Source organism: Phocoena phocoena, chromosome 9 (genome assembly GCF_963924675.1).
Source record: "Phocoena phocoena chromosome 9, mPhoPho1.1, whole genome shotgun sequence".
Classification (NCBI taxonomy): domain Eukaryota; kingdom Metazoa; phylum Chordata; class Mammalia; order Artiodactyla; family Phocoenidae; genus Phocoena; species Phocoena phocoena.
The window spans coordinates 57,221,509-57,236,172 of record NC_089227.1 but is presented as its reverse complement, the minus strand read 5'-3'; the positions used below and the strand labels follow the sequence as shown (position 1 = coordinate 57,236,172).

At 56.1% G+C, this 14,664-nt stretch overlaps 2 protein-coding genes across 2 annotated transcripts; both read left to right on the top strand.

Moving 5' to 3' along the window:
* The first annotated feature begins 2,506 nt into the window (after positions 1–2,506).
* On the top strand, positions 2,507–4,914 carry HOXA10 (homeobox A10). The gene is made up of 2 exons (XM_065883933.1): positions 2,507–3,470; positions 4,640–4,914. Exons 1-2 carry the CDS (start codon positions 2,507–2,509, stop codon positions 4,912–4,914), a joined length of 1,239 nt encoding a protein of 412 aa, XP_065740005.1.
* Positions 4,915–11,303: 6,389 nt separating this feature from the next.
* On the top strand, positions 11,304–14,404 carry HOXA9 (homeobox A9). Its single transcript, XM_065883932.1, has 2 exons — positions 11,304–11,963; positions 13,030–14,404. The coding sequence occupies exons 1-2, from the start codon at positions 11,384–11,386 to the stop codon at positions 13,266–13,268; spliced, it is 819 nt and encodes a 272-aa protein (XP_065740004.1). The 5' UTR covers positions 11,304–11,383; the 3' UTR covers positions 13,269–14,404.
* The last annotated feature ends 260 nt before the right edge of the window (positions 14,405–14,664 follow it).

The following is a 14,664-nucleotide window of genomic DNA, read 5'->3' as shown; positions in this document are numbered from 1 at the left end:
TTAGAGCGTTGTCTTTCACTTAATTTTTTTAGCCTTCACCATCTCAAGCATTCTCTGCTGTGGCCACTGGTCTTTCCTAACCTGTGGGCTGGGAAGTTGCTTTCTGCATTTTGTCTGAAAAGGCACCAAGTCCTGGCTCACTGGCCTGCTGGAGCTCCTTCTCCTCAAGGGACCCTCTCTTGTACTTGGAACCTACTTCCCACTGGGCAGAGATTTCCTGAGAGGTATGGACAGTGCTGAGGGGCAAAACCCCCTTCTCAGGCAGTTCTCAGCTTTGTGGCATTTCCCAGTAGCACTGCTGAGCACAAGAGTTCCAGTCAGTTTCACTCTCCTTACAAGGTGGGTAAGGACCAAGCCCATCCGGGGAAGGATCCTGGGCTGCGTGGTCTGAAGCTTTTGGTACTCAAGTTCGTTGACCTCGTGGGCCTAGCCCGATTAAAATCTCCATTGGCCTTGGGCGTTTGCGCGATATGGAGAGTGAAGGACAGATCCTGATCTCTCGCCACAGACCCCTCACTTGATTCGGCTGCGTCGCTACTGCAGCCTCAAGACCCTGTCGGATTGGAGAGAGCTGACTCTCATGCTCCCCTTTTCTCCCTCTCTTTTCTCTCCCTCTGTCCTTCTTTCCTTCTGTTCCTGTCTTTCTCTCTCTATCCCTCTCTTCTCCACCCCAGACGTCCAGTCCGCAGAGCTGGTCACCACAGGGCGCAGAGGTGTAAGTGGCTGGAGCGCAGCGCAAGCGGTGGCACGGCCTCCGGGTGCTGCGCGCCGAGCAGCCGCTGCCGGCAGAGACCACAACTGCTTACTTGCATCTCAGAAGCCAGCACGAGGGCTCTGCCGCCAGCTCTCCCATACGCGCTCTCTGTGTCCTCTCAGGCTCGGCTTCCTCCTCCGACTGAGTTCATATGGGGAGGAACAAGGCCAAGTGCCTGGCAAGTCACCCGGAAGGCAAGGGTCTTTCCCCGCCGCCGCCCGCAGCGGGATCCCGGCGTTCAGCAGCTCCAGCCAAGCCCTCTGCAGGGACCGTAGCTGGCGGAATGGGCAGGCCTGGGGCATCCTGGAGAGCTCTAGCCCGTAGGCCAGGGGCAAGGCAGCGGCCTCCTGGGCTCCCTGGATCCGGCCGGAAAAGGTCGCATTTCCTGAGACATGTATGAGGCCCACACTTGGGGGCTAGCGCCCTGGGCCTAACGTTTCCAGTTGACTGAGAGCGCCGTCCCTACGGCCAGGGAAGAAGGAGGCCCCGGTGTCTGTTGAGCAAAGGGCCTGGCCTCCGAACGCGCCTATAACTGGGCCACGAGCCCAGCCAGGCCTCACAGAGAACGGATTTCCTCACCGCGGGCCTCGTTAAAATGCGCACACTGCGGGAGTGAGGGATGCCCCAGCCGTGGGTTTGGAGGGGAGGGAGGAAGAGGGGAGGGGACCGAGAGGCAGGAGTGTGGTGACACTCGTTCTTGTCGTAGCCTCCGGCAGCGTGCGAATGCCAAGGCTAAAGGGAGAGTTCCAGGAGTATTGTGTGGCAAAGGTGTCCGTTTGCCACCCCCCTCCAAGTCTTCGCCTCCTGGTAAGCCAAAAGCCCTGAAGATCAATGTTTTCTTTCACTTCCCCCAAAGGCGTATGAGCTTGGAGGCTGCCAGGGCCATGTGGCTGCGGGGTGGCTGGACCTCGCTCTGGCCTTGGAGTAAAAGGGTGGGGAAGTCTCTCAGTCAAAGCGGTCAGTCGCCTCGACCCCCCACTCGTGGCAGCCCGCGAAGGTTCACCGACAGGAGCTGCAGAGACGGCAAGCCAGGTGAGCACGCCATAGGTAAACTTCCTAACTGGATCAACCCACGGGCGGAGGAGGAGCGGAGCGCGTACGGGGTTAAGAGGCCAGGGCGTTGCATTTTGGGGAGAGTTCTGTGAGGGATGCAAGAAAGAAGCAGCAACGGCCGGCTTCCAGTCTGCTCTGGATTTCGGACACTCTGAGGATCCTGGTGACCTTAGGAATAGGTCCACCACCTTGGGGAGACAGCTCCAGGTCCAGGGCTGAATGGGAAGAGCTTGAGGCCCTGACGGCCCCCCTTAGTGTCTAGAGTGCACCGAGGTCTGGTGGCTGATTCCGAAATTAAAATGGGGAGCACCCAAGGCGGGCCGGGGTGCGCACCGTAAACACCCCACTTGTTAACTGCGCGGGGCCCAGGGGCCCTTCAAACAGGCCCCAAAGGAGGGCGCGCGTCTGGGCATGGGCGGAGCGAGCCCAGGGGCCAGGGCCCCCACCAGCCACGTTGGGGTTGCCCCCGCAGCTCCTGGCCTTTGGGCTGAGGTATTGGGTGTGCGTCTCGCGGCCCATCAATACAGATTACATATTTATATCAATCGCGGGCTCGGAGGGCGCCCTCGGAGAGCGGCCCCGCGCCTACGAAACCAAACTGGGAGTGGTCGCGCGGAAACTCTGGCTCAGGATTGGCTGCGGGCGCTCGCCGCGGTGCGGGGGGATTGCTAATCGTATTCAGCATGTTTTGCACAAGAAATGTCAGCCAGAAAGGGCTATCTGCTTCCTTCGCCAAATTATCCCACAACAATGTCATGCTCGGAGAGCCCCGCCGCGAACTCTTTTTTGGTCGACTCGCTCATCAGCTCCGGCAGAAGCGAGGCTGGCGGTGGTGGCAGCGGCGCGGGGGGCGGCGGCGGCGGCGGCGGCTACTATGCCCACGGCGGAGTCTACCTGCCGTCGGCTGCTGACCTGCCCTACGGGCTGCAGAGCTGCGGGCTCTTCCCGGCTCTGGGAGGCAAGCGCAATGAGGCGGCGTCGCCGGGCGGCGGTGGTGGCAGCGGGGGCCTGGGTCCCGGGGCTCACGGCTACGCGCCCGCGCCTATAGATCTGTGGCTGGAAGCGCCCCGGTCATGCCGGATGGAGCCGCCCGAAGGGCCGCCGCCGCCGCAGCCCCAGCAGCAGCCGCCGCCCCCGCCGCAACCACCCCAGCCCCCGCCGCAGGCCACCTCGTGCTCTTTCGCGCAGAACATCAAAGAGGAGAGCTCCTACTGCCTCTACGACTCTGCTGACAAATGCCCCAAAGGCTCGTCCGCCGCTGCCGAGATGGGCCCCTTCCCGCGGGGCCCGCCGCCTGACGGCTGCGCCCTGGGCACTTCCAGCGGGGTGCCAGTGCCTGGCTACTTCCGCCTCTCTCAGGCCTATGGCACCGCCAAGGGCTACGGCAGCGGCGGCGGCGCGCAGCAGCTCGGCGCCAGCCCGTTCCCTGCTCAGCCCCCGGGGCGCGGCTTCGACCCGCCACCCGCGCTCGCCTCCGGTTCTGCGGATGCAGCCCGGAAGGAGCGAGCCCTCGATTCGCCGCCGCCCCCCACGCTGGCCTGCGGTGGCGGCGGCGGGGGCTCGCAGGGCGACGAGGAGGCGCACGCGTCGTCTTCGGCTGCGGAGGAGCTCTCCCCCGCCCCTTCCGAGAGCAGCAAAGCCTCGCCCGAGAAGGACTCCCTGGGTAAGCAGGGCGCGCTGAAGGGCCTCAGTCAGGCGGGCAAGCAGACAGGCAGACCCAGAGAAGGGAAGGAGCAGAGAGCCAGGAGTCCGCACGGCAGCCGGTCGGCCTTGGCCCGAACTGCAGGCAGGCTGACCTTGTGAACTTGCTTTTTAATATTTGGGCGTGGGGACGCAGTAAAAATTCATGTCAGGCTTAGCGCCCCACACCAAGACGTCCTCCGGCTGGGGGCGAGGACACCGGCAAGCAACTCCCCTCTTGTGCGTGCCCTTCTCCGAGCCCCGGAGCACCCTAAGCGCTGGTCTGGGCCCAGCCTGACAGGCGCGGCCCACGCGGGGGGGAGGAGGAGGGAGGGAAAGTGTCTCGCCCGTAGATAGCGCGGATGTTTGTAAGGCGTCCAAAATAAGCAGCCGCCAGCACCAATAAATAAGCCCATTAACCGGCGAAGTTCGAGTTTACGATCCCCCTTGCTTTTCTCAAAGTTGCCGGAGGGATGGGAATCCTCGTTGCGGGGAGAAGAAAAGGCATATGCAGCCCGGATGCCTGGGCCCTGCTCTGAGAGTCAGAAAGGGGCCATTTCGCTTCCCCTGGAACTCAAAATCGCCCAGATTGCACGTCCCTGACTCCTGGAGAGACGTGAGGCAGGGCCCTTGACCCCCCAATCAGTTTTTCGTGCCTTCCCCATGTCCCATCCATGTCCTTCTTCCTCTCCTCGTCAGGCCTTGGGCAACCAGGGAACTGGAGTGAGACACAGCCACGTGGCCCGCCCCCCCTTCCAAGTAACCAGTCTGCGCCCCCAGCCTGGGGGCTGCAGGAAATGCTAGTCTGCCTCGGGGCGAGAAGCACAGAAAGGCGTTAAGTTCAAGATATACAGCCTGCCCTCCCAGGCCGTTCCTTCTGCAGGCACCTGGCAGTTTTGTGTTAAAACAGGTGTTCGGAAAAAAAGCGGAGGAAAATGTAAATTGGGAGTGTAGGTGTAGATTGGAGGTCCACTCGATTTTGCACATGACTTTTGGAGGAGCTGCTCTCCCTGGGCAAGCTAAAGGGGGGCATAACTCTCTCCGTGTGACTCAGGGCATCCCTCTTACGGTAGGCACGATCCGAATTCACCCCTGTGTGCAGCCCGCGTGGCCTCGATTTAACCTTCCCCTCTTTATTCTCTTAAACGCCAGGCAATTCCAAAGGCGAAAACGCAGCCAACTGGCTCACTGCAAAGAGCGGCCGGAAGAAACGCTGCCCCTACACCAAGCACCAGACGCTGGAGCTGGAAAAGGAGTTTCTGTTCAACATGTACCTTACTCGAGAGCGGCGCCTAGAGATCAGCCGCAGCGTCCACCTCACGGACAGACAAGTTAAAATCTGGTTTCAGAACCGCAGGATGAAACTGAAGAAAATGAACCGAGAAAACCGGATCCGGGAGCTCACAGCCAACTTTAATTTTTCCTGATGAAGCTCCAGGCAGTGCGGTTCTTTTCACTTCCAGAGGGCCATTCTGCCCCCTCTGTCTTCGGCTCTGCCCAGGAACTCGCACCTGTGCCGGAGCCACATTCCTCCCTCCCACACTCACCATCTCGCTGGCTGTTACATCTGTGCAGGGCTGGTTTGTTCTGACTTTTTGTTTCTTTTTCTGTTTGCTTGGTGCTGGTTTATTTGTTGTTTTCTGGGGGAAAAAGCCATATAGCGCTAAAATTCTATATACAGAGATATTGTCCTAAATGTAAAGCGGTGACAGGGATGGTTTGCTGTCTTGGGGGTTCCACTGCTTGAAATGGCCTCTGTCCTCCTGGTCGAGCTGGTTTCCTGCAGGGCCGGCAAACCTAGCCAGAAGGCGGAGGTCGCGTTGTAGGCAGCTGAGGTGTCTGGCCTGAGGTCAATGGTGCAAGGAGCTGCCACCGGGCTTGCCTGCCTGGAGTGCTGGGCTGTGTTTCATCAGGGGATACAGGCCCCTGGGTCTCTTTTTTCTTTCTTCCTTTCTTCCTTGGCAAAGAGAAGGGCTTGCAGGCATGGACACGCAGGTTGGCAAAAGGGCTTGACTTGGGCTGATTGGCAAAACTGAGAAAGTCAGAAAGATTAATTTTTCCTTCCTCTGTAAGATATCCCAGCTTTAAAAGAAGAAAAGAATGACCAGGAGAAGGAAACTTCTCTTCCAGTTTGTGTAAGGTCTTGCATTGTGGGACTAAATTACTTCACTCTGAATTTCCATGCCCTTCTGGCTGTAGATAAATAATCATATGTTGTTTTGTTTATACCTGCAGATTTAGTGGATTTTTTGGTCATTAAATAATTGTTACCACTGGTAACACAACAAGCACACCATAATTCTTTCTATCTTGTGGAGGTTTTTTTCCTCGTTTTTCCCTTTTTTCTTTTCTTTTCTTTTTTTTTCTTTCTAAAATTCACAGAAGCCAAGGAGGGCTGGGGCAAGCGGAATAGACTAGAGAAGGGAGACACTGTTGGGTTTCCTTTATACTGTGAAGTTACATGCATAAAAGGGTCAAACCTGTAGGTGCAGAAAAAGAAAAAACTATAAAATACAAATCTGTATAAATGTCTATTATTATGAAAAATTGCCAATCTTGTTTTATGCAAATGCATTCTATCGTTATTATAAATGTTAGTTCTAGCTCTATTTACTTCTAATCTTAAATCAGAATAAATTAATATTGTAATGCTGCTGTGCGTGGAAAAAGACGATGTTTATGTTCTTATAGAATAAAAGCTGTGGAATGAAGCTTTTTAATTTTACCTCTTTCTTTTTTTGACTTCTTATCTTCACCTTCCACTTTATCCCGTCCACCACTTTTACAACAGGAGGACTAGCCCGCGCCCCCTGCAATTACTTTAGGCATCTATTTAAATATTACCTAGACGGTCGTAATTTGTCTGGGCCCTATAGCCCTGGTGCCGTAAGGTTTGTCGGCTTTTGTTCAGTTTTATGACTTGCTAGTATATCTGGATTGTGGCTGTCTTGGACCAGTGGTTTCAGTTGAGAGGGGAGCTGCATAGACAGAGGAAGCCAAACAGGATTTCTTTCGGGAGACCCCCGGGAGGTTCGCAGAGGCTGCTTATTTCGTGGGTCTCCGGGTGCTAAATGACCCCCAGCCTAGGACTCCGGGGAGCAGGCTGGGCCCACAGCGCGTCACTAGCGTCCGCAGCAGCGGTTAGGTAGACCGCGGCGGGGCTGCATGGGTCCTCCCTCCCCCAGCAGGCCTCCCCGACCTGGTCGCCCTCGGCGGGGCCACGCGTTTCCTGCTCGCGGGAGGTGGGGGCGGGCGACAGCAGGGGGGAGGGGGCGCAGGAGCGCGCGCCCCGGCTGGCTGGCTGGCTGGCGGGGAGGGAGAGAGGGGGAGAGCGAGTGGCAGGGAGCGAGCACGGGAGGCCGAGGCCAGACAGGGAGCCGGACTCCTTGCTGTCCCTTGCGCTTTCGAATCACCCAGGGCTGCCGCCGCTCGGCGCCGCGCCGGGTCGCTGAGCTGCAAGATTTGGGAAACCAGCCCGCACACTGCTCGTTCCCTCCTCTCTTCTCGCTTTCTCCCCTCCTTCCATTTTCCTCTCTCCTTTACCTCCCTTCCCTTCTTCTCCCAGGTTTACCTTACCGGGGCCGGTGGCTTCTCCCTCCGTGATGCCTTAGCGGCAGCCCGGAACACACAGTGACAGCGGCGGGCGCAGGTTGGCGAGGGGCCGGGCGCGATCACAGGGTTCTCCTTTGGCGGCGGCGGCGGCAGTAACGGCGGCGGCGGCGGGCGAGGCAAGCTCCGCGCGGGCAGCACCAGAACTGGTCGGTGATTTAGGTAGTTTCCTGTTGTTGGGATCCACCTTTCTCTCGACAGCACGACACTGCCTTCATTACTTCAGTTGAAATCGTCTCAGGTACCTGTGCGCGCGGGGGCCGGGCCGGGCGGGGCATCCGGGCCCTGGTCGTGCCAGGCCTGCGGTGGCAACCTCGGCTTATCCCGCGCAGGAGCCTCGACGCTGCCTCCTCAGCGCTCTGCCAGGCTGCTGGCCTCAACCCCCCCGCCCCCACCTGGCCCGGAGCAGGTACGGGCAGGTTAGCTGCTCCTTCGCGGACGCCAGGGGCGTGGTAGGAATTCTGGGCTTCGGGCCATTCAAGGTCAGGGGCGCACGCTTCCATCCTGGGCATCCCCCGCTCCAGGCCTGCGCCTGGCTAGGGACTCTGCCATTCTCCTGCAAGGCTGGGACACCTCCAGCCCCAATCCAGGGTACGAGATCAGGAAAGATCCCTTTGCCAGTGCAGACTCAGTCTAAATCATGAGGGACAGGGCTAACAGGAGCTGGGATCCTGGAATTGTCACTTACCCTTCTCTCTGTAAACCGCCCTCTACTCCCATGAGCTGCTTTTGACTCTTCCTTCTTTCCTTCCCTCCTTCCTTCCTCTTTTTTCTTTCTTCTTTACTCCTTCCTTTTTTTCTTTCCTTTTCTTTGTTTTTCTTTCACCTTCAGTCTATGTCCAGTTTTCTATCTCCACCTCCTCTCCTCCCCAACTATTCCTTTGGGAGGGAACCGGGAGAGATCCAGGGCTTGCTTGGGGAGAGCGGTGGAGGGGGGGCTGGCTTATTTTTGTATGCGCGTTCAAGTAGAGGTCAGAATCTGCAGAGGAAGGGCTCGAGGGGCACGGCTGTCGAGGGCTGTGGATCTGGGCCTGGTATGCCACGGAGCAGACAAGGCCTTGGTTACGATCACGACCTGATGGCGGCGGCCTGGCGTTTCTACTCCGCGGCAGCCTAGGAGATCTGATTAGGGGCATTCGCGGCGTTTCTGTGTGCCCACTCCGAGGGCACGGAGGCCTGTCACCAACTTCACTGGGGAGCTGAGGCTGAGACCTGGGCTGAGGCCTAGCCAGGCTTGGTGGAGCGTCACGCAGGGAACTCTGCCGGGAAGCTTCCTCGGCTTTCCCGGCCTGCGAGTCCAGGCTCCGGCTTTAACCGCGATAAGGGAGCCCCGCTAGGGCAAAGATTGGCTGCTTACTTGCCAGTAACTTCTGTCAGGTTCAGAGTATGTTAGATATGGCATCCTTATGGGGACAGATGCTAGAGAAGGGAACCCTTCCAGTGCCAGTCTGTTTCAAATAATAGGGGAAAGGAATCCTAAATTCCAGAACCGTTGGAATACAAACTTGAGTCCGTGTTCCAAGTTGTAGGCCATGGTTTGAAGCCAGAGGGACCATTCTCGCTACAGGGAACTGAAAACAACTTCTACCCCTCCATATCCCCCAACACACGTGTGCGCCTTCAGGCTAAAGCCCACGGAGCAGCGCTTCCCTTCCCAGCTCCCGCAGCCCAGGAACTATTTTCACTGCTCAGCCTGCCCTCCTGTTATCTGAAAGGCCGGCATAGGGCATTCACCTCAATTCCTCCCTGCCATTTTCAGGACCTGAGTATTGGATTTGTTTTGGAGGCCAAGGTTTTTGAACTCTCAGGCTAGAAGAGGCAGTTTGTAATCACATCCATTTATTGTTTCTGTATGCACATACAATCCTTTTCACTTCCAAAATAAAAGCAGACACAAAAGCCTGAATATTCTCTCCCCAAACCTGTGGGCTAAATAGGGATAACATTTAGTTTTGTGATTTCCCTCCTTTCTAGGCATCAGTAAAGACTGCTTAATTCTCAACGCCTGCTAATTATTTAGTAAGCGTCCTATTTGGGGGCGCTAAGGCTATTTAAAGAAACCCAGCCTTTTAATTTTAAAAAATACTAATAATCACTGGTGTCTTCTTTGGCTACAAAAAAAAAAAAAAAAAAAATGGAAACAGCAAGCAGGCGTATCCAGCCCGTTGGCAGGCAATTACAATTAGGAGTGAAGGTTTCCTCCAGGGTTAATTTTTCTTAATGAAAATCTAAGAGGTCGATATTTGGGACACCCTGGGCTACGGTGAGGGTGAGGATAAGGCGGAGGAATTTACAGGGAAAGGAAAATATTAGGGAGGAGGGGGCCGAGGCGGCCAGGACCGGCCACGTCGGAGTTCATTGTGTCGGCCACTTCCCTCTTCCGGCGCGGGCCGAGGAAGGGGCACCCGGTTGGTCTCTGCGCGGCTTCGCAGCCTTATTCTCGGGGAGAGCCTGGCATTTGAGGGTCCCCGCCTGGGATAGGGGTGTATCAGGGTTTGGGGGATTACTGGAACAGTTGGGGAGGATGAAGGCAAAAAAGAAAATGGAAGCGACCGATGCCGCCTGCCCGCCCTCGCCGCCAGGGAAGTGGGCTAATGAGAAACACACTCTTGCAAACAGTGTTCACACGTGAATTTAATTACCCCGTTTTTAGGAGTCGCCTCTTTCTGTTCGGGTTTGGAGTAGCTTTTTGTTTTTGTTTTTCAATTAACATCCAGGCCGAGGCCTTTTAATTTACCTCTGAAAGACTCTAAGGGGTGAGAAATACCTTCCTCAATTTGGCCAAACTAAGGAATGGGATTAAAAGTCAATGCCCTGTGCCCCTCCCCGTTTTAATTTCTAGCCCTGGACTTGAGCTACGGCCCCTCGCTTTGGGCCTTGTAACTCTGCCGAGCCTCGGTTCGGGTGGGTAACCGAGGCGGGCCCGGGATAGGAGCCAGGAAGGAAGGAGCCCTGCAGGACTCATACGGGGGCCCGGAGGCCAACCGCTCCGGTGCGGGCCTCCCAGCTAATGGAGCCGCGGGATCTCTTAGGCGGGTCTGCCTTTTTGCCATCGGGCTAGCCTTTCATTGATACTGCCTCGTGTTTTTTCGCAGCTCAGATTCAGGGAATGCGACGAGGCCTGCATCAGCGTTAGGGCCTTCGAGGTTGGAGCACGGGGCTGGGCCGCCTGCTGCGTCCGCCGGGGGAGGGGGGTTGGTGGGGGATAGTGATTCCGGGCTGACCACGAGCAGGGCGCGCTGGGCTCGCGTGTGCGCGGGGTTGGGGCCGAGTGCGCGTCACAACCAGGTCCTCAAGCCCATCGTCTCAGGGACGGCTGGCCACTCCCTTTCTGGCCGCTCCTCGGTCGGGCCCTCCCTGGAGGCTCAGCGGCGAATTTGGTTGCTGTCCGGGCGTCCTGCGCTCCAGTCGGGCAGATTCCGGGGACCCACAATAGGTGCTGCCCTCTCGGCGGCCCGTCCCTGACCAGCGCCCTCCGACAGGGGCGGTGGTGGCTCAGTTTGGGACGGATACTGCGTTGAATTTGACTTTTCTCGACCGGCCCCGGGTAAACTCGCATCTCCTGGGACCACAAGGATTATTTACAGGGAGCTCGCCAACCAAGCACAACAGTTTAATTTAACCTTTCCAAGTCCTCGTAAATTTTTACAGCTGGGAGCCACGACGAGTCAAAGGGATCTGTTGGTCGTTCCCAACTTCCCACCAGCCTGTGTGGCTTCTGAAACAATAACTCCTTATGAAATATCATAAATATAGATTTAAATACAGTAGAGCGAGAATGCGATTTGGCTGCCTTTTTATGGCTTCAATTGTCTAATTTTATGTGAGGGGCTCCACCGGCCGCACTCGCACGCGGGACCCGCGCCTTGCTGATGGCGTGATTAATTGTGATATAAAATAGTCCGCTTAAGAAGTGTGTGTCTGGTGGTGGCGGTGGGAGGGGAAGGGAGTACAGCGGCAAGGCCAGATTTGATCTTTTAATCTTCGTTGGCCACAATTAAAATAAACCCGATCGTGGAGCGCTGCGATCCCTTTGCATAAAAACATATGGCTTTTGCTATAAAAATTATGACTGCAAAACACTGGGCCATTAATAGCGTGCGGAGTGATTTACGCGTTATTGTTCTGCCGGGCGGGCACGTGACGCGCGCGGCCAATGGGGGCGCGGGCGCCGGCAACTTATTAGGTGACTGTACTTCCCCCTGGTGCTACAAAGTTGTTACATGAAATCTGCAGTTTCATAATTTCCGCGGGTCGGGCCAGGCCGGCCAGGCGCGGGGCACGGCGATGGCCACCACCGGGGCCCTAGGCAACTACTACGTGGACTCATTCCTGCTGGGCACCGATGCCGCGGATGAGCTGGGCGCGGGCCGCTACGCGCCGGGAGCCCTGGGCCAGCCCCCGCGGCAGGCCGCGGCGCTGGCGGAGCACCCCGATTTCAGCCCGTGCAGCTTCCAGTCCAAGGCGGCGGTGTTTGGCGCCTCGTGGAACCCGGTGCACGCGGCGGGCGCCAATGCGGTGCCCGCGGCAGTGTATCACCACCATCACCACCATCCCTACGTGCACCCCCAGGCGCCCGTGGCGGCGGCGGCGCCGGACGGCAGGTACATGCGCTCCTGGCTGGAGCCCACGCCCGGCGCGCTCTCCTTCGCGGGCTTGCCCTCCAGCCGGCCTTATGGCATTAAACCTGAACCGCTGTCGGCCAGAAGGGGTGACTGTCCCACGCTTGACACTCACACTTTGTCCCTGACTGACTATGCTTGTGGTTCTCCTCCAGTTGATAGAGAAAAACAGCCCAGCGAAGGCGCCTTCTCTGAAAACAATCCTGAGAATGAGAGCGGCGGAAACAAGCCCCCCATCGATCCCAGTAAGTGTCTCCTCCCTCCAGACCAGCCACCGCCTCCACGCCGGCCACCCGGATCTGCCGGCCCGCCAGCTTTCTCCGGAACCAGCCTTCGCCCGCGCTGGGAGCCTCATGAGCAAAGGCCGGGAGCCAGAAGTTACTGTTTGGGAGGCCTCGGATAGGGCCCCAAGTCCTGAAAGCAGTGACAAGCGGGCGCGCCGGGCTCCGGGGGAGGGGAGGCGGCTGCTGCCGAGAGAGGGGGCGGGGCAGGCGCTGCGGGTACGAGCCAAGACCCACCGCCCCTTTCCTTGGCTGCCCGGGACCAAGACAGAGATACTTTGGGGGATTCTTCGAAAGCAGCGCGGTAGAGAAAGTCTTTTGTGCGGCTAGATTGTCCGGGAGCGGCGGCAGCAACTAAAGCCAGCCGGGGCAGCCTGACCCGGGACGCTGGGGAAGACTGCCGATTCTCTCCACTTCTTGCTCCAGCCAGTGGCGGTGTAAATCCTGCCCAAGATGTGGCTGCAGGCGACTGGGACACGAGGGTCCCCATGCTAGATTATTCAAATAAACCCGAGAAGTGATCAACGGTCTTGGGGTGCCTAGCCTGCCCAGCTCCCACGGCCTTCCAGGAAGGTCAAAATAAGGAGTGAGGAGAGTAGTAGAAGGAAAGGTGGGAAGGGAAGATAGTCAGTGAGAGGGAGAATAGAATATTAATCTCACTAAGAAATACAGGGCAGAGTGGTTTCCCCCTGTGTGGCAAGAAAGAGATCTGTTTTCAAATTTCACTTCTTACACAATGTGCGGAGAGCGGGAGGAAGGAGAGGAGGGGACCGGAGGACAGAGGAAGAGAAAGGAGGGCCTCAGAGGGGAGGAGGGAGCCGAGGTTTTACGGCATGCAATTGTAAGTGACCGTCCCTGCGTCTCTGGGCCAGGGTTCCATTGTGTTGGAGGCTCGCCTGCCTTCCCTAACCAATTCAGCAGCGTCCTGAACTTTGGCTGAAGACCACAGGAGTTTTCCTAACCCCCAGCGGAGAGGGGTGGGTGTGCTTCTTCTCCTCCTAAATCCCTCCTATCTCTCGCTCCCACGCAGGTAACCCGGCTGCCAACTGGCTCCATGCTCGCTCCACGCGGAAGAAGCGCTGCCCCTATACAAAACACCAAACGCTGGAACTGGAGAAAGAATTTCTGTTCAACATGTACCTCACCAGGGACCGCAGGTACGAGGTGGCCCGACTGCTCAACCTCACCGAGAGGCAGGTCAAGATCTGGTTCCAGAACCGCAGGATGAAAATGAAGAAAATCAACAAGGACCGAGCAAAAGACGAGTGATGTGACTCAAGTTAATTTGAAAAGAGAGCGAGCTAGAGAGAGAGAACTGCCCGTCCCCTTCTCCTACCCCCACCCCACCCCGGCCTCCACCACCCCGCAGAAAGCGGCTCTAAATTCCAGGCCTCATCTCCCCCTGGCAAACCCTGCTCAGGCTGGTTCCTTGGCCTGCCGCTTTGATGGAGGAGGTATTGTAAGCTTTCCATTTTCTATAAGACAGAAAAAAAGGGGGGTGGGTATTAGCGCTGATGGCTGTATGTGCTAGCTTGTGTATATTTTTTAAAAATCTACCTGTTCCTGACTTAAAACAAATAAACAAAAAAAACTACCTTTTTATAATGCACAAGTGTTGACGACGGGCTGTATAGTGTTTAGTCTGTGTAGTTAATTTAATTTGCTCTTTGTGCGGCAGAACGATCTGCCCAGATACTTGAACACTGTGTTTTATTGTGGTAATTATGTTTTGTGACTCAAACTTCTGTGATGGGTGATGCACCCGTTGTGATTGTGAAAGCTAGAATTCGATTTGAACTCAGGTTGTTATGAGGGGAGAAAGCAGTTGCATAGGGGTATAGCTCTGTAGTGGAATATGTCTTCTGTATAACTAGGCTGTTAACCTTTGATTGTAAACTAGCTGTAAGGATTTCCCAGTGAAAAATAAAATTTTTAAAAAAGAAAAGAAAGGGTTCTCCTGGACGCATAGATTCACGGTTTTCTCCATTTTTGAAATGCGGACATTTTATTCTCTACATGCTCTATAGACCTGTCTTGTCCATTGTATATATATAATCCACATATTAAAGAAAAAGTAATCAAACAAGTTTGAATATTGCTTTTGCACCAAACAGTGAGGAAACTTGGAGCTATACGTATGTGCAGAAGGTTACTACCTATGGTTTACGTTTAATTTTAATTGGGGGAAAATGAATGCTTATTGTAATGGAGTTAATTTTATTGATAATAAATTATACACTATGAAACCGCCATTGGGCTACCGTAGATTTGTATCCTTGATGAATCTGGGGTTTCCATCAGGCTGAACGTACACTGTATATTTTGCAATAGTTACCTCAAGGCCTACTGACCAAATTGTGTTGAAATATTTAACTTTTTGCCAAATAAAATATTGATTCTTTTCTAATTTTTGCGGGTCAGCTCTTTGCACCTTCTTCTCCGGGACAGGGGAGCCTGGGTAGAGTCTGGGGTGGGGGGCGGGCTGAAATGGAGGAGGACAGAACCTCAGTTTAGTCCCTAGCGGGCCTTCGGGAGCCCAAACCTGCAGCAGCCAGGCTCGGACGGGCCTCAGCTCTGCCTGCCAGGCCGGCTGTCTGGCGATGCAGGCAGCGGAGGAACGCTGGATAACAAGGGTCGGCGAAGCCCTGCTCTCGGCTTTGTGTCC